We start from the raw sequence: 24,564 nt of genomic DNA, 5'->3' as shown, positions 1-24,564 counted from the left end.
TTGCCTTTTAACTGCAACACAGTTGAGAGTATCATGCAAATGTTTTTTCACAGCATCATCTCATACAGATAGACAAAGCATGTCATATTGTCTGCCTCTTGTTACCATTCCTGATGTAACTAAGGTGCAGTTCTTGTAGCAATACATTTTTCCTGGAAATATCTTGCATTTATATGAGCTGACTTGGTACTGCAAGAGGTGCTAATGCTCACCTCCCTCCATAAATTGCCCCATATTTAAGCACAAAGACTGAATTCTTGTAGAATGCACTGTTACATGAGCTTTACTCACACACTGCCCATTAACTACTCTGTCCACTGCTGTCTGTCAGTCACACTCCTCACACAGAGAGAATGTATTCCAAAAAGCCAAGGGTGAAGGTGCACTCTACAGTGATTTTATCTACTGTGGTTAGCCTACTGCATGCTCCTTCTAAAGAAAAGGTGTTCAAATGTGGAAATGACAAGGGAAAGAGCATACCAATTTAATGGTGTAAAGGCTTCCCTGGTTCTGTGGTTGAATTACACCCTGTTCTATTCCATAAATTATTCTTTCCTCAAGGAACAAAACAGATGTTCATACTTTGGATTGTTGCAAATAATTGTCTAAATAACAATGTAATAAACTGCTAATTATAAAATACTTAATAGGGTCACCTTACGACATCTCTTTCACAATACTGAAAAGATTAGTGTTATTGAGCTGTGTGTAAGGCAGTTATCCCAGCATGGCTTAAGTGGTAACACTGGAGTTTTTCATTGGTGTTGCAGGTAAAAACATGCTACTAACCATTGACCAATTTATTTTGATAAATAATTTTAATTTGACCAACACATATAAATACGACAACAAGACTGTTAGAAAGTGAGCCTTCAGCCAACAAGGCCTTCGTCAAAAATAGACAACACACACACACACACACACACACACACACACACAGGCAGACGCAAACACAACTTGCACACACATGACCACAGTCACAGACACAGCCTGGCTTCCTCTGCCAGAGACTGTGTTTGTGTGTGTGTGTTACGTTTGTGTGTGTGTGTGTGTGTGTGTGTGTTGTCTGTTTTCGACGAAGGCCTTTTTTGGCCGAAAGCTCACTTTCCTTCAGTCTTTTTGTTGTGCTTCTTTGTGATTCAGCATCTCCACTATGTAGTGAGTAGCAACTATCCTCTTAATAAAATTGTTACATTCCTTCCTGGATTTTCAATTGTTTGACTAATAAATATAATATCCTTTAAACCCTTGTAAAATAGAATACCAAAAACTAAAAAAATTATTTCTGTTTTAAGAAATAGTATCAGTATATTGACTACTAGTATGTTAAATAATCATTTTGGCTTCCTGACCCCACAGAACAGGAAGCTTTAAAACCTTTTACAATCAAACAGTTCCTTACTGATACGCAAATAAGCAAGTCTTAACACATTTTAAAACTGAATCCCAAAATGAAAATATTCTTCTAGTTGTAAGAAATGGGCAATCACAAAGATGACAGTTAATTCTTATCAAGTATCTGCCAGTAACTGATTCAACAAAACTGACAACCTTAAAATCCTTTTTTCTTTTAAATTGAACAGTTCCTTAAGAGTCGAAATGACAAATAGTTTAACCATTTAGTCTTTTTTGTCAGTTAACAGGTAGTATTTCCTTGCTGAGGTAAGATTGTACACAAAACAACCCCATTTCCAAAGCTGGAGCAATTCATTAACACATTGAAGACAACATTTCCTAGAACAATCACAAAACAAACTAGCCAGCTTAACCAGCTTGCCGCAATTTCTCCTTTTCCTTTGCCAAGTCTGGTTGCCAGGCAGCCTTCCCATAACTGCTGTTTATCTGTCAATTCGGCATTTCATCTGCATTTCCCGCACACTCAAACAGGACTGTGGACCATTCGAAGGATTCTTGGTAGACAGCTTTTGTTACAACCACCCTGTGTTCCACATGGGGCGACACGGAACATAAATGCAGCTTGCAGCAACCATCACAAGCTGTAAATAGATATCACGTGGGGCAAACATTCAAATATTCACTATACGGGCCATGTTCGAGAGACAACACTGACTGCACACTCAAGCTGGGCAAAAGCCTTGCAAAAGAAATCATAGTGCTCAAATTTGCATACTGTGTAAAGCCCAAGCAATACAAAGGATTGCTTGGGCCACCAAAAAAGAGTGCCCCATAAGTGCAGTGCAAAATTTGTACACAGTGTACCATAATTGTTAATGAAAAGAAACAATTTAGATTTGTTTTGGAAGGTCTTACCAAGATTGGAAGAGATGGAATCATATTAGATTGAGGAGGAAAGACATTTAAGACAATATGACCCAAACAAGAGATCTTCTTCTTTCTTGGCTCTACAGCTCATGATGAGCCTTGGCCTCTTCTACAATTTCCTTCCATTTTTCTCAGTCCTTTGCCAATACTCTCCAGTTTCTAAAGCCCATCTTCCTAAGATCTTCGATTACTCCATCTTCCCATCTGGATCTTGGTCGACCACATCCTCTCTGCCCTCCTGGCTTTCCTTGTAATATTCTTTTTGGTACTTCCGTATCATTCAACAAGAGATCAGTTGTTATTTTATTTACAGAGTCAAGAAATAGTCCATAGAGAGAAGCATCAAACCAATCTATGGAATAGTTGTAGACTGGGGGCATCCACTTTGATGAAAATCACACTGCCACTAAAACAGACTAATAAAGATGTTCTCATTGGACACATGCATAGATGTGCATGGCCACCACAATTAAAGGAACACTTAAGAGGGAATAATAAAATACAGGGTGAGTCGCGTAACATTACCACTGGAAATACCTCCCAAGCCATAACGAACAGTGAATAACCAATTACGCAGACCGAAAGTGAGGAGAGGGGCTGGTGTAATTGGTTAATACAAACCATTGAGAATTGCACAGAAGTATGATTTTCAACTCATACTTAATGTTTTTTAAAAATGGAAACCTATTGTTATTTTTAGCACAACAGAAAATAGAAAAAAATACTTAATCAATGTCATTGCTTACATTGTAAAATGTTAATTACATCCAGAGTAAATTGTAATGTAAAGTTGACACTTGAGTAACTCCTCAGCAGTTCAGTCATGTGTATCGGAGAGAACCAAATTAATTAGGGATACAAAAATAACAGTAATGTAACATAGGTACAGAAGAGACATGAACAGCATGTTACGTCCACATGCTAACATTTTTATTAGTCTTTTTCTCCAAAGAATACTGTACTGCACTGATTTGTTAGAAGAAAATGTACATTAACATGCGTATGTGGTTAAAGTTACAAATTTGTTTTTTGTTTTCAATTACTGAATGTAAAAGAGTATGTCCTGACATTTCAGGCCAATAAATGTTCAAAGTGGTGCCCATCATTTGCTGCACATATTTGCAATCTGTCACATAATGAATGTCTTACACGACGCAGTGCATCTGGTGTAATGTTGTCACAGGCTGCCTCAATATGATGTTTCATATCCTCTGGGATCGAAGGCACATCACGGTACACGTTCTCCTTTAATGTACCCCACAGAAAGAAGTCTAAAGGTCTGGCCAATTTATGCGTACGCCATGTCCTATGAAACACCCGTTGAACATTCTGTCAACGGTCAACCAAGTGTTCATTGCAGAATGTGCAGGGAGACCGTCATGTTGATACCACGTATGTCTATGCGTTTCCAGCAGGACATTTTCTAGCAATGTTGGCAGATCATTTTGTAGAAACTCAATGTATTTTGCAGCTGTTTGCGTGCCTTCAGTGAAGTGAGGACCAATGAGATGGTCACCAACTTCTCCACGCCATATATTTACATTCCACAGTCGCTGTCACTCTGCCTGTTCAAGCCAGCAAGGATTGTCCATGGACAAGTAATGCACGTTTTGTAAATTCACTGCACTGTGGTTTGTGAAACCTGCTTCATTGGTGAGCAGGTAGAACTGCAATGCATTCTCTGTTAATACCCATTGACATAAATTCACTCGATTATTAGAGTCATCTCCACATAATTGCTGATGCAGCGACACATGATATGGGTGAAATTTATTACTATGAAGTATGCACATTACACTACTTTGACCCATTGCACTGCCACTAGCGATGTCACGTGAACTCGTGTGGGTTCACAGCAACAGCAGCTAACACACCAACTGCACCTGCTTCTCCTGTGATGGGTTTGATATGGACCCGTTTGCGTGTTATAACCGTACTTATTGCATGCAATTGTTTGCAGGTGTTTTCAAATGTGCAGCACATTGGATGATATCTGTCTGGGTATCTTTCTGCATACAACCTGCAGGCTGCAGCTGCATTTTGTCTACACTCACCATAGTTGAGTATCATCTTTGCCTTTTCAGAGTTAGAATAAAGCATTTCCACAGTTCTTACAACACTGTACACATTGTTGTGCTTGCAACCTTTTCACATTCCTACTGTGTGTATTTCTGTTCTTACTTGTGTACAATACACTATCATAGATATCTGGTAACACAGTGTATTACAGTTATTCTGAGTACAAGAACTAATTTAGCAAGCACTACATGCAGACAATGAGACAGCCAAACTTGTAAACATCGTATTGTTCATAAAATACCTCTGCAGATCTTGTCTGTTACAACATGCAGCTGAATATCTGAGGTTTCAGGCATCAACTTTACGTTAAAAATTACTCTGGATGTACGTAACATTTTACAATATAACAAACGGCATTGATTAAGTATTTGTTTCCATTTTCAGTTGCGCAAAAAAAAAAAAAAAAAAAAAAAAAAAAACCATAAATATGTGTTGAAAATCATACTTCAGTGCATTTCTCAATGGTTTGTATTAACCAGTTCCACCAGCCTTTCACCTCACTTTTGGTCTGTGGAATTGGTTATTCAGTTTTTGTTACTGTTTGGGAGGTGTTTCCAGTGGTAACGTTAGGTAACTCAACCTGTATATTACTCAGCTTCCATAATGCCTATTACAGCAATTGTAGAATGCAGGTTTAGCTTATCTGTCCTTCATCGTCTGCAGTTCCACAAACACAAGCTAAATAATGTTCTGTGAACTAATGTCAGAAGAAAACTAATCTTTTCTCCTGATGTTCTATTCAAAGAGCATTTCAGACTAACAGTACTTAGTTACATCTTGAGGCAGGCAGTCTCTGTTCATTCACAATAATTCTATTCACTGCTGTTTCCATTGAAGACAACCACAGTCTATCTATTGGCCACATTCAATGATTTGAAGACTTGGACAGACTTCCAGCTTGCAGCTGACAACTTCTGCTCGTACTGCAGCTGACAACTTCTGCTTGGCAGCTGACAACATCTGCTTGTGAATGATTATTTAAGCATACGTCTCTTTTCCTAGTGACACTATTCAGGGAGCATGTTTCTCACAGGCAGCACGATTAGGTTGTGCACAGTGATGTTCCTACTACGGATGAATGTCCACGGTAGTTGTGGTATCAGCTGTTGCAAACTCTGGTTGTGTGGCATCTCTGTACACCTCCAGAATTAAGACCAAACAACAACGTGACTTAAAGGTCAGAATAATTGGTGCCTACAGTTCTGTATCACAGAAAGATGTCAAAATGCTCTGTTGGCCATGTTGACCAGTTGTCAATGCAAGAACTGTGCTCACATTCACAATTGAACATTTTTCAGCCATTCCTATGGGCAAGTGTTCATAAAGAGGTATGCTTTTACCAGAGTAATTTTAATGTGTTTGCTTTCCTTGTTTTGATGAGTTCTACCACTTCTCAAAATAACATGTGTTTTAACACCCTGTATAAATAGAACATGTTGATATCATTGATGTATCAGCAGTATAAATTAATGTGTGCATGTCGATGTCAGTGCAGTATAAATTTCGATATCATCATATATTAATAACTTAATACATTGTTGCTGTATCTATCATCAGGGGAGATGCTCGCTGCTGCCGAGAGGTTTTCCCTACCAGAGCTCGCGGAGCGGTGTGAGCGGGTGCTTATGGAGGGACTGTCTGTGGAAACAGCTGCAACAGTAGCCGTTATGGCTGTTATGAACTGCCGCCTCACTCTCAGGAGTGCGGCTGTTCAGTTAATCATGCGACATGCCCCACAGGTGATGGGGACTGATGGCTGGAAAGCGGCCCTACGGAACCACACAGAGGTCGCTGTTGAAATCTGCAGTCTTGTCTCAGCAGCAGCAGCAGCTGCAGCTGCTGCTGCTGCTGCTGCAGTGGCAGTCAGTCCGGATATCAGGTCAGAGTTTTTTGTCATAAGTCTTGCCTGATTTGATGTGGCCCACCAAGACATCCTTCCTTGTGCGTACCTCCCTTATGCCTTCATCCTTAGATATTCATTGCATCCATTCCAGTCTCTTTCTTCCCCTACAATTTTTGCACTCTACAGATCCTTCTAGTACTATGAAAGCTTTCCACTGGTATTTTAACAAATATCCTGCACCTTCTTATAGTTAATATTTTCCAAATACTCATTTCCTTGTCAGTTCTGCTGAGAATTTCATTTCTTGTCTTACCAAGTGTGGCTCTGAAAATGAGTGGTGCTTTTTTGAAAAGTTTTTAAGAACTACCACTAGATGGTGCTATTGAAGTGTAATGTTAGTATTTTTACAAAATTTGTCACTCATTATTGTTAAAAAATGCAGTTCATGAATTGACCAACTAGTTGGTTTACAGGGACCATTGAAAGAAACAAGATATAAAGAATTGAAAATGTGAATGAATGTGAATTTTTTCACCAGTGACTTGAATGCTTTCATTCAACTTTTGCTAGTCAAACACTTTCAGGAAAGATTATCAACAGTTGGTGTGGAAAATTACGTTGGTTGTCCTTCTGTCAGGAACAAATTTCAGTGTTTATCAACACTGGCTGTTCCAAAAAAAAAAATGTAGGTGCTGTATGCAGTATGGGCAAAAAGTATTACCGAACATCATACCATGAGATCAAGGTGTTCTTAGTCATACTGAAGACAGCAGCTCATTCAATTTTGCCCAGACATTTAGCTGTGAAAAACATGTTCCTGACGTGTTTTGCACAGTATATCTGAAACTCTTAAACAGGCTTATGTCAATTCAAGTCTAAAAATGCTTCAAAAATTCGATTGTAGAAATGTGTAATTGGTTTACAGCATAATACAAGGACCAAAAAAGACTTGGACACACTCATACAAACTAGAAATTAAGCTGCAGTCAAGTCTTTGGGTATTCCAAGATTGAAAACAAAATAAATGGTTACTTAGGGAAGCACTTCCAAGAAAAGATTTGCTTGTTTTTTTGGTTAACTGGACATACTGTGACCATTTGTCTAGAGAGTTGAAGAACAATTACTGCTGAATGGTATACAATAATTTGTTTACTGCAAGTTATCCATGAAATAAGGAAGAAACCAATAGGAAATGTTACATCATTCTTCATCATGGCAGTGCCACCAGCTGTAATACAAAATGTCAAACAATTAAAAGACATCCTTACATTCCTTATATCAAACAAAAGTGTGTGGCAGGCAAATTCCATAACAACAAGAGCCTGTTGAATTCTTCCAAAGATATATTTGTGAGATACCAACATCAGACTGGAAAAATTGTTCCAGAACTGGTTCAACCCACTCACAAGTGAAGATATCTTAAAGGCAATTAGCTTAACAACAATAAAGCTACACCACCTGACAAAAGAGTGGAGTATCCAGAAAACGTGGTTGAATGTGAATGTAACTTTGTACACGTGCGATCCAGCAGAAGATGTGAAAATTATTAGTGTTGCAATTTTCTTTGACAGGCAGAAAGGTCAGCAGAGTGCATTAGTACTGTTCATATTTAGTGTTATTACTAGGCCTGGTAGGATATATAAGGGGCGTGAGCATCATCAGACATGGAGACACTTTTTACTCGACTGAGACAGCGTTGACAGCATCTGACACAGTTTGACCAGGGCCTCATTGTGGGTCTCCATTTGGCCAACTGGTCAAATGCTGTAATCTCCAGATTTGTGGGGTATTCAGACGTGACAGAGACTTGATGTTGGACTGCATGGTAACATGACTCATTGTCAAGGTTCTGGTTGACCACGTCTTACCACCACAAGAGAGAATTGCCATATTCTGCACCAAACACGCCATAAGACCTTCACATCTGTGCATACCACCCGAGAACAAGTAATGGACTCACTGCAAAATTCTTTGTCATCCCTCTCCATTGGTCAGAGACTAGCACCAGCTGGACTAAGGAATTACTGTCCTGTGTATAGGTTGCCATTAACAACACAACACAATTGGTTGCCTTTGGAGTGGTGCTGTCAATGGGAAATGTGGACTGCTGGCAAATGGTGCCGCATTTTGTTCAGCAATAAATTGCGGTTCTACACTACTCTGGATGGCCATCATCAGCGAGTCTGGAGATAACCTGGGGAGAGGGGAGAGGTCCCATTCTTCCAGTGTTTTGGAAAGGCACATTGATGTTACTGCTGGGTCATGCTGGGTGGGGGGGGGGGGGGGCATCAGATATGACTTAAGATCACAGCTGGTTGTAACAGAAGGAATTGTGATGGCACAACAATATGTCTTGGTCATCCTGTCTCCTCATGTTACCTCTCTTGCAACAGTATTGTGGCACTATTTTTCAATAGGACTATGCTCCTCCACAGATGGCTCATGTGTGTATGAACTGACTGCATGATGTTGAGGCATTCCCATAGCCAGTGAGGTTCCCATATCTGTCCTAGATAGAACATGAGTGGGACCAGCTTGGACACCATCTTCATCCGAGTGCCAGTAACAAGGATATCAATAACCGGTTACAACTGCTGAGAGACAGTTTGCCTTAAGAGAGGATACAACGACCATATGACACACTTCCCAACCAAGTCAGTTCATGTGTACATGCCACGGTGTGTGCAACACCTTAATCCATCACAATTTGAGAAGAATAGTGATGTTCATTTCTACAGCACTACAGGAAAAAATGATCTTTATTAGTCATTATTGAAGCTGCCAGTGCCTCATGGAGGAGTTCAGTATGCTGAAACAAAAATTATTGATCATTTACCCAATAACAGAAAACTGTAACAGGTACAAAAACAAGTTTCAGAGCTAACGTAAAATATACAGGGTGTCCCATTTATCATGACCACCCTAAATAACTGTTTCTCCAGATGCAAATTACAAAATGTTTCAAGCAAATGTTCTTTAGCTGTCAGGGAGACATCAATCAGCATGATTGCCTTCATTGCAGCTCTTTTACAAAGATATGAACAGCAGTATGACTTTTTTTAAATGGCACCCTGTACTTTTTATTCGGTAATTCATTTCCTCTCCTAAAGACCTTTTCAAAAATGTATCACAGTGTACCATTCACTGAAACACAAAATTATTTATTACATAACACAACATTATTTATTACATAACACAACATTATTTATTACATAACACAACATTGACTTTGAGCCCGAGATCACAAACTCGTCCATTCGCTGGAGTTGTCAGAAAACAAATGAAAACAAAGTAAAAACATAACACAAAATTGACTTTGACTCTCCTGTACCATTGCCCAGGAATAGAACATTCAAAGGTGCTCAAAGTGGTGACCCTGGACACCAATACACTGGTGCACTCATTGAAAGAAAGAATTATTTACGGCTTCCAGTGTTGTCTGCTGAAGAGAATTACAAGCAAGCATGATACGTTCCTGCGTGTTCTCTGGAGTTGTTGGAATATTGTGATAGACAAAATCTTTAAGGAACCCCCTAAGAAGAAAGTCCAGAGGATTTAAATCAGGAGACCTAGCAGGCCAAGTATCTGTTCCTCCTTGACTAATCCATCTGGCAGGATACCATCGGTTCAGAACAAGACGTGCACGCAAGGCATTATGTGCTGGACATCCATCATGTTGATACCACATAAGCATTCTGGTTCTTAGCGGCACTTCATCCAGAAGAGGAGGAAGAATTCGTCAGACTAAGTTGGCATACGCTGTGCCGTTTAGACTACCTTTGATAAAATAAAGGCCAATAATTGTAGTACCAAGCATCCCACACCAGATGTTAACTCTCCATTGACGCTGATGTTCCACCTGTCTTAAGCCATCATGGGTTGTCACTGGACCAGTAATGCATGTTTCTTGTATTTACCTGTCCTTTGTTTGAGAAGGCACATTCATTGGTTAATAGAACATTAGAGAAGTAGCTTGGGTTGGCGAGAATTTGCTGCTGTGCCCACTGACAGAATTGTACATGATTCTGGAAATCATTCCCATGCAATTCTTGATGTAGGTGTACATGGTAAGGATGAAACCTGCGACGTGTAAGAATACAATGTACACTGGTTTTAGGAATGCCAATCTTGTGTTCAAGCTGTTGTGTGCTCACATATGGATTCATAGCAATGGAAGCGGGAACAGTAACTTTGGCAGCTTCATCTGTGCGAGTGCTATGAGGATTGTGTTGTCGTGGATTGAAACTTCCCGTTTCCTGAAGCGTCACAACAAGATGAGAAGACATCCATTGGGAAGGTGGGTTCCTGTCAGGATATTGCTCTCTATATAGTTCTGCTGCCTGCATAGCATTTCGCCTACCTTCAACAACAAAAGAAATGTTATGTTGATGCGGTTTGTAGGAAGGACAGCCTTTACTGTATGCCTACTCTACACAACAGTATTTAAAAGGACTAAACTATTGTACTAAATGTACCCGTAATAAGAAAACAGTATTGCAATTATTGTTCTGCTAACTTATATTCCCCATAGATGAGTTGCATTTCTACCTTCTCTTCATTGGTGTACATTCTACTCTCACAACTCTGCAACTGATGATGGTTGACGGAATGACGGGTGTGCATTCTACTTATGTTTACATTTGTCCTCTGTTAACATCAGCACGTGGATGTGTTCCATTATCCCGAGTACCTGCACTAAGCGCTGGGAGTGTCAACGTTAGTGTTGTGTTATGTAATTAATAACATTGTGTTTCAGTGAATGGTACTCTGTGATACATTTTTGAATAGGTCTTTAGGAGAGGAAATGAATTACCAAATAAAAAATACAGGGTGCCATTAAAAAAGGTCATACCACTTGTAAAAAACAAAGCTACAACAAAGGCATCATGCTGATTGATGGCTAAAGAACATTTGCTTGAAACATTTTGTAATTTGCATCTGGACAAACAGTTGTTTAGGATGGTCAAGATAAATGGGACACCTTGTATAGGTGATGTCTGTTCTATCGGACAGCCACTGGAATTAATACACAAAGAATTTATATCTGCCTCCAGGGATTCCCATTTGAGTTCCCAAAACCAGCATACGGCTTGTGTCAGTGGGTACCCTGTACCACTATTAGTCATTTTCTTTCCTGTTCCACTCGCAAATAGAACAAGGGAAAAACAGCTGTCTGTATGCCTCCATATGAACCCTAATTTCTTTAATCTTATCTTTGTATACTCAGTGTATGTTGGCTGCTGTAGAATGATTCAGCAGTCAGCTTCAAATGCCAGTTCCATAAATTTTCCCGGTAGTGTTCCTTGAAAAGGACATCTCCCCTCCAAGGATTCCCATTTGAGTTCCCAAAGCATCTCCTTCACACCTAAGTGTTGTTCGAATATACCAGTAACAAGTCTAGCAGCCCGCCTCTGATGTCTTTGTTTAATCCTACCTGGTACGGGTCCCAAACACTTGAGCAGTACTCGAGAATAGGTCACCCTAGTGTTCTATATGTGGCCTCCTTTACATATGAACCCTCACTTTACTAAAATCCTCACAATAACCTGAAGTCAACCACTTGACTTCCCTACCACAATTCTCACATGCTTGTTCTGTTTCATATCGCTTTGCAACATTATGCCCAGATACGTAAACGACTCGACTAAGTCAAGCAGGACACTACTAATGCTGTATCATCCACATTAACATAAATTTTTCCACACTTAAATGCAAATGTAAAAACCATGGTATGGCTTAAAGCAAATAAGGAAAACAATCATTTATTGATAAAATTATTTAACTGGATGGATAAAAAAATCTTCTCACCAAGCAGCGGAAGAACACACACATTAAATGATTGTTGTGCTTGTCAAGCTTTTAGAGCCAGTGGGCTGAAGGGGAAGGAAGAAGGGTGAAGGACAAGGACTGGAGAGGTCTAGGAAAAGGGGTAGATTTTGGGAAAGTCACGCAGAAGCGCGGGTCATTGGAGACTTACTGCACGGGATGAGAAGGAAAGTTTAAAGTAAATAAGGTATTGTGAAACTATTGACAGAACACAGTATTTATAACCAAACAGTACACATGTAATAATGTTTTGTAACATTTATAACTATGCTATTTTTGTGTGTTTTAGAATCATAGGACCCACTGACGTTGGCAATATTGTTGCTGAAACTACTTTGGCAATAAATAAATTAAAAACAAAAGTGATTTGTGTCATAGTAGATCCACAATCACATATTGTTGTTTCTGTGCAAACATGGACCAGTGAAAGAGTTTCAAGATAAAATAGCTGACATAGAATCCTGTAAAATAGCTGACATAGAATCCTGCACAGTAATTGCATCATAGTTGAAATATAATGTGGTTGCTTCCACACATGGTCCTGCCTTTTATTGGGTAGCAAATGCCAGTTACTGGACTGCAGTAGTAGGAGAAGACAGGTGGATGGGTAAGTGAGACAAGTCTTGCACTTGGGACATTCACAGGAGAATTACCCATTGGGTGTATGATTGGAATAGGGATGGACAAGGATACTCTGTAGGTTGGGTAGGTGGTTCGTTCATCTCAGGACACAACAATAGACAGGCTAGAGTGATTTAGGTGATTACTGGAATGCTGCTTGGCAGCTGGTTAACATGTTTACTGTTTTCAGAGGAGGAGATTGCATGGAAAATCTGTTTATAGATGAACTGGGTAGGATATTGTCAGCTGGAGAACAAAGGTTTTGGTATGTTTATAGGTGGAGGTCTGCGCGGATAAGAAAAGTGCAATCCGCATCCGCAAGGTCCTAATTCGCAACCGCATCCACAGCAATTAATCCGCATCCGCATATATTTAAGTTTTGAATGAGTAATTACAGTAATAGACAGTAGCACTTATAATTATGGTATGTAATGACATACTTATTGTTAGGGTGCCATTTATGCGACAACTTAACTACTTTTGACTTCTTAAATCACAGGAAATGCTCTATACATACTATAAAGCAGACCATTCCAAACAGGAAAGCATTGGCGCTCCGGAGCACACACAGTAGCGGCTCGGATCTCATGAGATTGGAAACACTATTTAAAAAAATAAAATTCAATATAATAGTATTAAATGATGAAAATACGTATATAGAAACAATTATATTTCGCTGCTCTTGTGCCAAGGCAGCTGAAAATGACGATGGTTTTAAACTGTTACTAGCACATTGCATCATTTACCGACAGATTTTTGTACTCACTGCTTGGATGTGTCAAATTTTGAAGCCATTCATGTCAGCTGATGATTATATTATAGCTTACGCGTTCAGTCCTCGTCATTTGCAGGTGAAAATATTTACAGTATTAGGCCTACACTGCAAAACGCTGGCGCACCTGTGAAAAAGTTAAACTGCCGGCAATAACTGACGTTGTCTGGAAGAAGTACCTCGTCTTCCGAAGAGTGACAACAAAATCAGTGGCTATAGGAATTAGGAGTCCCTTTAGCTTTAGCTAAAAATACGATTGAAATCTTGAACCTCACCTTTTGGCTGATTTATCGAATTAAGACCTAGCGATAAATGAAATGTCTGTTTCATTCTCAACTAAACAAAGTTTTTCACACTTTAAAACATCCTCAACATTGGTCTAAATTACTAAGACAAAGTTTGCAGTAGATTTCGCAGTTAATACTTTCAATGTTAAAAAATAATTTTTTTCAGTGTTTAATGGAACTGCAAACAATTTCAAGATGTCTGTATAAAAACGACTGTCCCATAACTTCAAATGTTAGGCACTGTTCCCTGTTAAGCAATACCGAGTTAAAGTTAAAATGTTCAATTTTGTTACGAATTTCAGCCCTTATCTTTACCAATTGGTTGGTGAATTAAAAGACACATTATTATTTTGGATGATTTGAATATTTTGTAAGTTTTCAATGTGATCAGAATAATCTTCCACGGGCTATCGAAGTCACAGTTTGTTGGTGGTCGTGAGCCGTAGTTTGAAGTCCCACTTATAATTAATTACAAGGCCCGCCGTGCCGCCGCTCCGGCCGGGCTGTTTCACTGTTCACAAGGAGCGACAATGCTCAGCGGCTGCAAATGTCACTGTAGTGCATACTGAAGTTTAGGTATGCACTTATGAGATCATCATTACCTAGTTTAATAATATTGACGTGTTAGCTGTTGAATGTTCTTGTTGCGAAGAGTAAAAACTTAAAATTGAGCTCTTTAATATGGAAATTACAACAAAACAAATTGCTTGTTAAATATTTCCTTCTTTTCTCTAATGCTACTTAAATGTTCTTGTTGGGAATAATAAAAATACTAATAATATGTCAAGGTTATTCTTTACTATAAATATTACAATAAAAACTCACAGGCTTCAGATTAAATATTTTCATTTTCTGCTTGCTTCTGATTCAAATTCTGTAAAAGAAAGAATCAGATGAAAAAAAATTAACTAATTCAGATAAGCCCAAAAAATAGTGAAGTAAGAGAAGCTGTACAAGTACCTTTTTACTATGAATGTTACTATGCAGGAACAGGGTGTCATCAATCGTCTGTGGCCTCAAAGACGTGCGTCAGTCCTGTATTATTTGTCCCGCAGTAAAGAAGCTTCTCTCAGATGGCGCGCTGAATGCTGGAATGCAGTGCACGAAGTATGCGAGTTTGGAAAGATGCGGATAGACGTTTTCACGTCCATGCCACTAAGCCATCAGGTCGATGCCTTCCGAAAATTGGACTTAATCATTCGTATATCTGAGAATTTCATCTGACGCAACGTCAAGATCTCTCGTCGATTCATCTTCTGAGTAATCTTCAAATTCATTAAAAAGTACGTCAGACTTAAGTTTTTTTGCAGGAATTCCAGATGTTGTTTCCTCCTTATCTTTTCACTGTGGACAATTTCTCACAACATAATTTTTCACTTCCTTTACAATTTCATCTTTTTTGGCACTGCTAAGAAATTTTAGGTTTTTATATTTTGGATTCAAAAACGTTGCAAGTTCATGGGTTACTGTTATGTCCCATTTGCTGATTAAAATAGATTTGGCTGCACTCTTTAAATCCATCAGAAATGGGCTGTTGCCATCATTTTTTTCAAGGAAGGAGAGAAGTTTTAACTTCCATAACACACATAAATAAAGCGTAGGGGTTTTGGAGGTTTCGAGATCGCAAGAAGCTATTTTAAATGGTGTCAGAAAGATTATTATATCTTCCAACATCATCTTGTCTATAGAATCAATCAAATTACCTTGATTTTTCTCTGACAAAATTGACAGAACTTCAAACCATTGTGAATTAATAGACTCAAACATATCCAATTTACTGTTCCATCATGTGTCTTTACCTCCTTTCAATGACTTCTGAAGGCGATTCTGAAGACCAGATCTTTTAAAGAAAGTTGTGATAGCTCGTCAGGAATTTATTAGTTGCTGCACGTCACTCTTCTCATCATTCGCGTCTCCTCGAGTCGTATGCTCCAGCACAGTATTAAGAATGTGTGCTGAGCACGAGAGCCTCCTGTATTGGCGAAGTGCTGCCACAATATTTGGACCTCTATCCGTAACGAACACGCTGTTATCGACAGCACTGAATAAATCGAACGATCGTAGTATCTTAATTAATTCAAGTTTAATGTTTTCTTCTGTTTTTTTTTTTTTTTTTTTTTTTTAATCTCACTCTCAAAATTTCTGGTGTACAACACTTGATCCTCAAGTTTCACTTCTTCGTAATTAACATAATGTGCAGTCACTCCCATATAGTTTATTTTACAGTAAGAATTAGTCCATAAATCGACAGTTAGTGCTCCACCTATATCTCTGAATATATTCTTCACTTCTGCGGAGACAGTTTCACGCAGACGATCGGCCATTTCCATCAAATTTCTGAATATGGTGGTTGGATGAGGTAGCAGTTCCTTAGCACTCACTGCACCGTACTTGGCCCCCACATCAATAAGAAACTGTGCTGTCTTGAGAAACCCAGATCCAGATGCAACTTCGAATGGTAAAATGTCTTTGCTGACAAGATTAATAAGTTTTTCTGTCGTGGCTGTCTTCAAATTTGCCAGAACTTCACGAACTTTCACATCTCTCTTGGTATTTAAATAAGTAATTATGCTATGCCGGCCGCTGGTGGCCGAGCGGTTCTAGGCGCTTCAGTCTGGAAACACGCGACCGCTTCCGTCGCAGGTTCGAATCCTGCCTCGGGCATGGATGTGTGTGATGTCCTTAGGTTAGTTCGGTCTAAGTAGTTCTAAGTTCTAGGGGACTAATGACCTCAGATGTTAAGTCCCATAGTGCTCAGAGCCATTTGAACCAGTTATGCTACTTTGTCCAGCCTCACACGAATATTTTATCAAATTTGAAGTTCCACTTTTGTGTCCAGTGTAGCAATATACTTTTTTACATGCAAAACAAGCCACTATATCTTTTATCTTTTCATTGCCATCAAATACGTACCCGAATTTTTTCCAAATTGGCGATTTCAATTTTTTTTCCTTCACTAATGTAAAATCACCTTTTTTCGCCTTACACGAAATTGTATCCATCGATATGGTGTTCATTTGAAGAAAGAACTCTCACTGATATTTGCTACGATGCACGTTGTCACTCGGTCACTACAAAGCGCTAACTGAAGGCAGCGGAAAATTGCAATGGGCACCTATCTGGTAGACAGTGGGTATGTTTGCCACTCAGAGAGCACTTCACAGGCCACACAAAAGACACGGTCGCGGAAACGGATTAGGCGCAGGTCTATTGGGTACAGTTACGTCGGTTGTAGCCAGGGGCTGAGGACAACAGACATCCGCTCTACCCGGGCCCTGCAAGATTCCAAGAATGTCAACAGACTTGAAGTTTTCAACTAACATTGCAACATACGTACTGGGCATATGCCTTGCTCTTTATCCACAGATGACCCGTGGTTATCCACGCCGGTCGCGATTTTATCCGCCAAGTAACAAATACCGCGGATATCCGCATATATCCGCATCCGCGCAGACCTCTATTTATAGGGATATTTTAACCTTGTTCCATTTCATATCACTTTTCAGTGTTATACCCAGATGTGACTGTGTCAAGCAGACACTACTAATGCTGTATCCGAACATCATATAATTTTTTTTGCTACTCATCTGCATCAACTTACATTTTTCTTTTTGAGCTAGCTGCCATTCATCACGCCAACTACAAATTTTGTCTAAGTGATCTTGTATATTCCCACAGTCACTCAATTTTGACACCTTACTATACACCACAGCATCATCAGCAAACAACTGCAGATCACTGCCCACCCTGTCCACCATATCATTTATATTGAGAACACAGTGGTCTTATCACACTGGGGCACTCCTGATGATACCCTTGTCTCTGATGAATACTCGCTTTCGAGGACAATGTACTGGGTTTTATGACTTATAAAAAGCTTTAATGCCACTCACATATCTGTAAAACTATTCCATACACTTGTACCTTCGTTAACAGCCTGCAGTGGGGCATCATGTCAAATGTTCTCCAGAAAACTAGAAATATGAAATCTGCCTGTTGCCCCATCATCCATAGTTTGCATTATATCACGCTGACAGGCTGAGTTTTGCACAAGTGATGCTTTCTAAAACCATGATGATTTATAGACATAGGCTTCTTGGCCTTTAAAATAATAATAATAATAATAATAATATTCAAACTGAGAATAAGTTCAAGGATTCTACAGAAAACTGAAGTTAGGGATATTGGTCTGTAATTTTGCACGTCCATTTGAGCCTGATGTGCATCTGTTCTGTAGAGATCATCACTCAAACTTTTGCAGGACTCAGTGGAATGCTGCAAGTAATGAGGAGGGGTATTACATTTGTAATGGGGGGATAGGTTAAGAATTTGGGTCTGATGAGGGGCGAGCTGGGGTAGTCCATGCAGTTGTGATGACCACTGTGTCTGGAGAGTGCAGTGGCCAGCATATGTGCCTATAAAGCAGGAGACCTGGGTTCAAATCTTGGTCCAACACAAATTTTCAACCTTCCCCATCGATTTAAATCAATGCCCACTTGCAGCCTATGTCTGCAATTCCTTTAAGTCCTAACCCAAAATCAATTCTGCTGGAGAACTCTTCCCCCGTGAACAATTTTTTTATTTAAAAACTGATAGCCAATAAGAAAAACGCCTAGTTTTTTAAAATGTTGTTGATGAATTCATGAGTAGTACATAAGAAATAATAATGTTGGTTAATGTTAACACTAATGATGCATACATAGCCTGTAAATTGACTCATTCCATACCATTTCGATAAAAGAATCATTCAGTTTATCTGTGGAAAATGTAACTATGTATCTAACTAGTGATTAGTAGGGTCATATAGGCAGGTTCTTAATAAATTTGACTCGGTATTGTAGTGACAGAAATAACATGACGTGCCCACTCAGTCCTTGAAGTTTCATATTGTTTCCTCTTCCCCTTCTGGGTGCTTCACTTTTCTTGTCAGGCACTTTATTTGTGCAAACTAAAATGTTTTCTATTATTATTTTTGTAAAATCTGAAAAGTTGACCCATCAAATGCTTTGATTCTCTTTTATTCGTATTGGACCTCAGTGCGTGATTCACTTCCATGCACTTCTGTGCACCAGATGTGCATTTGCAGAACTTTCATTCTCTGATTAAGACCACTGTTAGATACTACAAAATTTCTATTGCAAGCATTGCTCACATTGCCTTTGCTAGTCGACTTCTTACACCCTCCCAGCTTCTTCCGTGCTGCATCAGTTTGCCTCCAAGGCAGCAGAATTCTTTCACTTCATCTACTGTATGATCCCAAGCTTTGGTATTTACTGTCACTAACCTCATTCCTGGAGTCCTCAATATTGTTGTCTTTTTATGGTTTACTCTCAGTCCATAATTGGCATCATTAGACTCTTCATTCCATTCAACAGATGCAGTTATTCTTCCTCACTGTCACAGAAGGTAGCAACATTATCAGAAAATCATATTATTGATGTTTTTTCACCCTGAATTTTAAACCCAATTCTGAGCTTTTTTATGCCTTCATTACATATTCAATATACAGGTTAGGTTGGAAAGTTTACCGTGTTTTATGCAGTCTTAATCTCAGCACTCATTTGGTGGTCCATCTTACTGTTACCACATTGTGTTTGTATATACTATTTTCAGCACCTTTTTCCTGGAGTCTGTCCTCATTTTCTGAGAATTTCAAGCATCTTGCACCATTGTACACTCTTCAATGCTTTTATTAGGTCAACAAATTATAAAAGAGTGGCTTGATTGTCCTGAAGTCTTCAACTATTTACAAATGAAACGGCAGAACAGCCTCCTCTGACCTTTACCTCTCCTAAAGCCAAACTGGTCATCATCCAACCGATTTTTAATGTCAGTGACAAGAGACAGTGGTCGTGTGTGTGTGTGTGTGTGTGTGTGTGTGTGTGTGTGTGTGTGTGTGTGTGTGTCACCCTTTTCATAAGATTTTTAATTTTCAGTTCTAGTCTTTTGTATATTATTCTGGTTAGCAACAAGCATGGGTAAACTGTCAAACTGATTGTGAGATGTTCCCCGCAGTTATCTGTTCTTGTCGTGGTAGGGATTTTGTGGACGATACTCTTCCAAAAGTCTTACAGTAGGACTCCAGTCACTCAGATCCTGCAGACTAACGTGAGTAATTGTTCTTTTACTACTAACATTAATGATTTCAGAAATTCAAGGTATACTACTTTTGTCTTGTGTGACTGCAAATCTTCCATATCTCTCTAGATATTTTCATGTGGTTTCTTCTTAAGTTTGGACAGTGTGTCATTCGCTGTATTAGAGTACTACTTGTATCTCAGTGCAAACAGTATACACACTAATTTCGTGCACATCGTATTATTTCAGTGTGTGACAAGAGTGAGAGATGCCTAGGTAATTTATAGAATGCTTGATGGTTTTAGGCAAACTATGAAATATAAGTTTTTTTTTTAAAATGTTACATACTTTTTCTAGGCATTCTACACAATTCCGAGGCATTATACAGAATTACCAGTACCACTTACACAACGCATTAAAAGGGCACAAGATGAGAAGTCTTTATTAATTAATATGCATTTGAAACTGAAAGAACAAAACTAAGAAATAAAGCACAGGATATACTTAACAGAAAACAATGAAAGTAGAACTGAGATTGAAGTACTTGTTACAGTTAGTAATTATTTTTCTTCTTCAGAAAAAAGCACTTTAAATTTTGGCAATTTGATCTTGTCCATACATTTCATGACTTAAAGAAAAATGTAAACAGAATGTTGTTACTGGTAAAACACAAAGCAGAACTGGCATGACCTACTTGTTGCAGCAGGGAAGGCTAGAATGACATTTCGAATTGCCCTTAATTTTCTTTTTGATGCAAAGGCATCCCATATTTTGGCATTTCATGTTGCACATACACCTGACGAATATCAAATATTTTAGGCACTTCCTGTGGACTGAGAATGAGCTGCTTATCGGAGAGGTCTTTCATAATCAGGAATGTCTTCAGTTCTAATTAAGTTCTTTGGAAATTGGTGAATTCTGATCTTTCTTAAAGCTGCTTCAAGATTCCTTCACCAATTCCAAGTCAGCAAAAGCCATCTTCTGCCATTCACAACAACTGTCAACAGACTGTGTGTGTCACCCTGCCTTTTGTTGAAGTCAGGAATCAGGAATCGCACAGTGTCACCCAAAGCCACAGGAGAAATTTTTTTGTCAGGATCCCTTTTCATTTTTTGGCTTGAATCTCAAGGTTCAATGCTGATTCTATTGTATTATGGATAGCTTTCTCAAAACTGAATCATGGCACAAAATGCTGACTCCATGACCTTCTATTTTGTCGCCATCATCATCTTTAGTAAAATGTCCACAGATGGCATGAAAGTTTCACGCATGCTTTTGACATGTATGAGCAGCACTGGTTTCTATTAAGATATCACAAAAAGAAGGATTTTCGGTAACCACAGAAATGGAAGGCTCTTCAATAACCATGGCTTCATCACTGTTTTGGTTTCCTCCATCATGGATTGCATTCTTATCTGTGTCTTCTGCAGGGAGCTGTGTCTCTTGCATTGATTCATTTTGTCTTTCTTTCTGCTGTTGGTTTTTTTATGCTCTCCATTATTTTTTCCAGCTCCTCCTCAGTATCTGTGTCTTGCAAAACATTGTCAAGCAGGAACGATGTTGCGAGACCTAACTTTGCAGCCAAACAGAGCTTTGTATGGCAACCTGTTAATCCTAGAATGAAAAGCTCTGTTTTTCATAAGTTGGATGAACTGCAGCCCATCGCTCCAGCAGCTAACTTTTCATCTTGCATCCAAGCATGCAACATATTTTCAGTGTCCTGGTTTGCTCTTTCGATGTGCCCCTGACTTTGTGAGTGGTGCCGCTTACTGTGGACAATCTTCAAAGTGGTCCAGTACTCCTTTAGGCTGCTTATCACAGTGTTTTCAAATTCCCTGCTGTTATTAGACTGTAGAATCATTGAAGCATAAAGTAAATTAAATATGTTGATGAGGTTGTAGACTGCTTCTTCTCCTCTCTTTGATTTCAAAGCCCTGAGGACTACAAACTTAGTGAGATGATCTTGGTAAACCATTATAAACTTGTACACTCTTATCAGGATGGGACTGGAAGTCAATGAGATCAATGTAACAATGGGAATTTAATTCCGAAAAAAAAGAAAAAGAAAAAAAATTGGCTTGTCCACAACATCTTTTTTAATACCTTTTTGTTTCTTCTGGCAGGGCTCACAGAGATAAATGTGCAGCTCATTACCATGACGGGTAATTCTCTTATACTTGGGTGAAAGTTCTTTCAGTATTCTATCCCATCCTCCATGACCAATAGCCAAAAGGGTTATAAGGAGTATATTAGATAACTCATAGTTCACATCGCAAAATTGAATAGCGTTCATATTTTATTTAACAGGATAGATCAACTTAGTCTTATTCTTGACCATTATGACGTCATAGTATTTCAGCAGCCAGTGGTCTGTGGTTCCTGCTTCATGGTCATCTTAGCCTTCTTCATATCGTTGACTAACTTTTTTCTGTTAGGAAAACACTGTTTTGGAACAATGGGTCTTACTTGAGACAGTTCATCGCAGAAATGTCGTTACTTGTTAGCATGGTGTGATACCTGTCCCTGTCTTGGTACTACACTTGCTTCCGACATGGTGATACAAGAACAACAGGAAACGATGACAGGAGAGCGTCTGTGGAACTTCAGCTGGATGCTGTACACTGGAGAACTATTATGGCGATATCCGTGGTGTGGTAGTTGAACATCATACAACAATACACTGTCTTCACAACTGTTAAACAAAGACCTGAACATTGCTGCAGACAGTGGTGTCGGGGGAAAAAATGGCAGGATTAGGCGTGTTGTATGTTTTGCCATCAAATAATGTGGCAAAGTATACAACACCTAGACAATGTATAAAATATGAGTCTTTTTCAAACTCTGATGTTCGATTCTAGGCCAGATTTCACACAATGCCAGTAACATATAGAATAGTAAATGTTCATCATTCTATGATTTATTGTAAAATAAAATTGATATCATGTACACTATCTGGTCAGAAGTGTCCAGATACCTGTCTCTAATGCAGAGTTGTCCACTGGCTGTCATGAGAGGTGGACAGTCCACTCTAAAAGGAGGCAGGGAGTATTGTGTTGTTGGAAGAGAGGTAGTTACAGCAGAAAGGGCCTAACAGCCGAGTTCAGTGGCTTTGGAAGCAGAACAGTCCTTGGATTTTACCTGAGTAACATATCAATCACAAACATTTCAACACTTCTAAAGCTGCCCAAGTTGACTGAAGGTGATGTAATTGTAAAGTGGAAACACAAAGGACCAACCACAGCTAAACCAAACCAGCCAGACCCCATGTACTGATGGACAGGGACTGTCAAGCATCGTATAATGTGGTTCTCAAAAATCACAGTAAACCAAACAATGGAAAATCCAGGACGGAACGTAACAACATCATGAAAAGGATAGTTGCTACTCAACATATAGTGGAGATGCTAAGTCACAGATAGGCACAACAAAAAAACTGTCAGAAAGTGAGCTTCAGACAACAAGGCCTTCATCAAAAGCAAACAACACGCACACACACACACACACACACACACACACACACACAGATATATATATATATATATATATATATATAAACAAAAATGATGTGACTTACCAAACGAAAGTGCTGGCACGTCGATAGACACACAAACAAACACAAACATACAAACAAAATTCAAGCTTTCGCAACAAACTGTTGCCTCATCAGGAAAGAGGGAAGGAGAGGGAAAGACGAAAGGATGTGGGTTTTAAGGGAGAGGGTAGGGAGTCATTCCAATCCCGCGAGCGGAAGGACTCACCTTAGGGGGAAAAAAGGACGGGTATACACTCGCGCACACACACACATATCCATCCACACGTATTGGTATATGTGTGGATGGACATGTGTGTGTGTGCAAGTGCACACCCGTCCCTTCTTCCCCCCAAGGCAAGTCCCCCCGCTATATTTGAATATGTCTGCTTGTGAGATGTCTGCTTGTGTCTGTATATGTGTGGATGTGTGTGTGTGTGTGTGTGTGTGTGTGTGTGTGTGTGTGTGTGTGTGTCTGAGTGTATACCCGTCCTTTTTTCCCCCTAAGGTAAGTCTTTCTGCTCCCGGGATTGGAATGACTCCTTACCCTCTCCCCTAAAACCCACATCCTTTCGTCTTTCCCTCTCCTTCCCTCTTTCCTGATGAGGCAACAGTTTGTTGCGAAAGCTTGAATTTTGTGTGTGTGTTTGTGTTTGTTTGTGTGTCTATCGACCTGCCAGCACTTTCGTTCGGTAAGTCACATCATCTTTGTTTATATATGGGAAAAATATATTAAAAAATATGCTGTGACTTACCAATATTCGTGTGTGTTTGTGTGTTTTTTATTGTGTCTTATCTACCAGCACTTTCCCGTTTGGTAAGTCACAGCATATATATTCCACGTGGGAAAAATATATCTAAAAACAAAGATGATGTGACTTACCAAACGAAGCACTGGCAGGTCGATAGACACACAAACTAACACAAACAAACACACGCATGCTTTTGACATGTATGAGCAGCACTGGTTTCTATTAAGATATCACAAAAAGAAGGATTTTCGGTAACCACAGAAATGGAAGGCTCTTCAATAACCATGGCTTCATCACTGTTTTGGTTTCCTCCATCATGGATTGCATTCTTATCTGTGTCTTCTGCAGGGAGCTGTGTCTCTTGCATTGATTCATTTTGTCTTTCTTTCTGCTGTTGGTTTTTTTATGCTCTCCATTATTTTTTCCAGCTCCTCCTCAGTATCTGTGTCTTGCAAAACATTGTCAAGCAGGAACGATGTTGCGAGACCTAACTT

The 24,564-nt window shown here is 39.2% G+C and overlaps 1 protein-coding gene across 10 annotated transcripts in view; it reads left to right on the top strand.

Annotated features, from left to right (window-relative positions):
• LOC126235997 (poly [ADP-ribose] polymerase tankyrase-2-like) overlaps positions 1 to 24,564 on the top strand; it is a 271,495-nt gene that overhangs the window by 227,954 nt on the left and 18,977 nt on the right. For all 10 annotated transcript variants that reach the window (XM_049945004.1, XM_049944998.1, XM_049945002.1 and 7 more), the window contains one exon: positions 5,920 to 6,241. In XM_049945004.1, the coding sequence (XP_049800961.1) occupies positions 5,920 to 6,241 (322 nt within the window). The remainder of the gene's footprint in view (positions 1 to 5,919; positions 6,242 to 24,564) is intronic.

The sequence above is a fragment of the Schistocerca nitens genome, chromosome 2 (genome assembly GCF_023898315.1).
Source record: "Schistocerca nitens isolate TAMUIC-IGC-003100 chromosome 2, iqSchNite1.1, whole genome shotgun sequence".
Lineage (NCBI taxonomy): Eukaryota > Metazoa > Arthropoda > Insecta > Orthoptera > Acrididae > Schistocerca > Schistocerca nitens.
The sequence above is the reverse complement of the archived record's forward strand: the minus strand, read 5'-3'. Positions and strand labels throughout refer to the sequence as shown.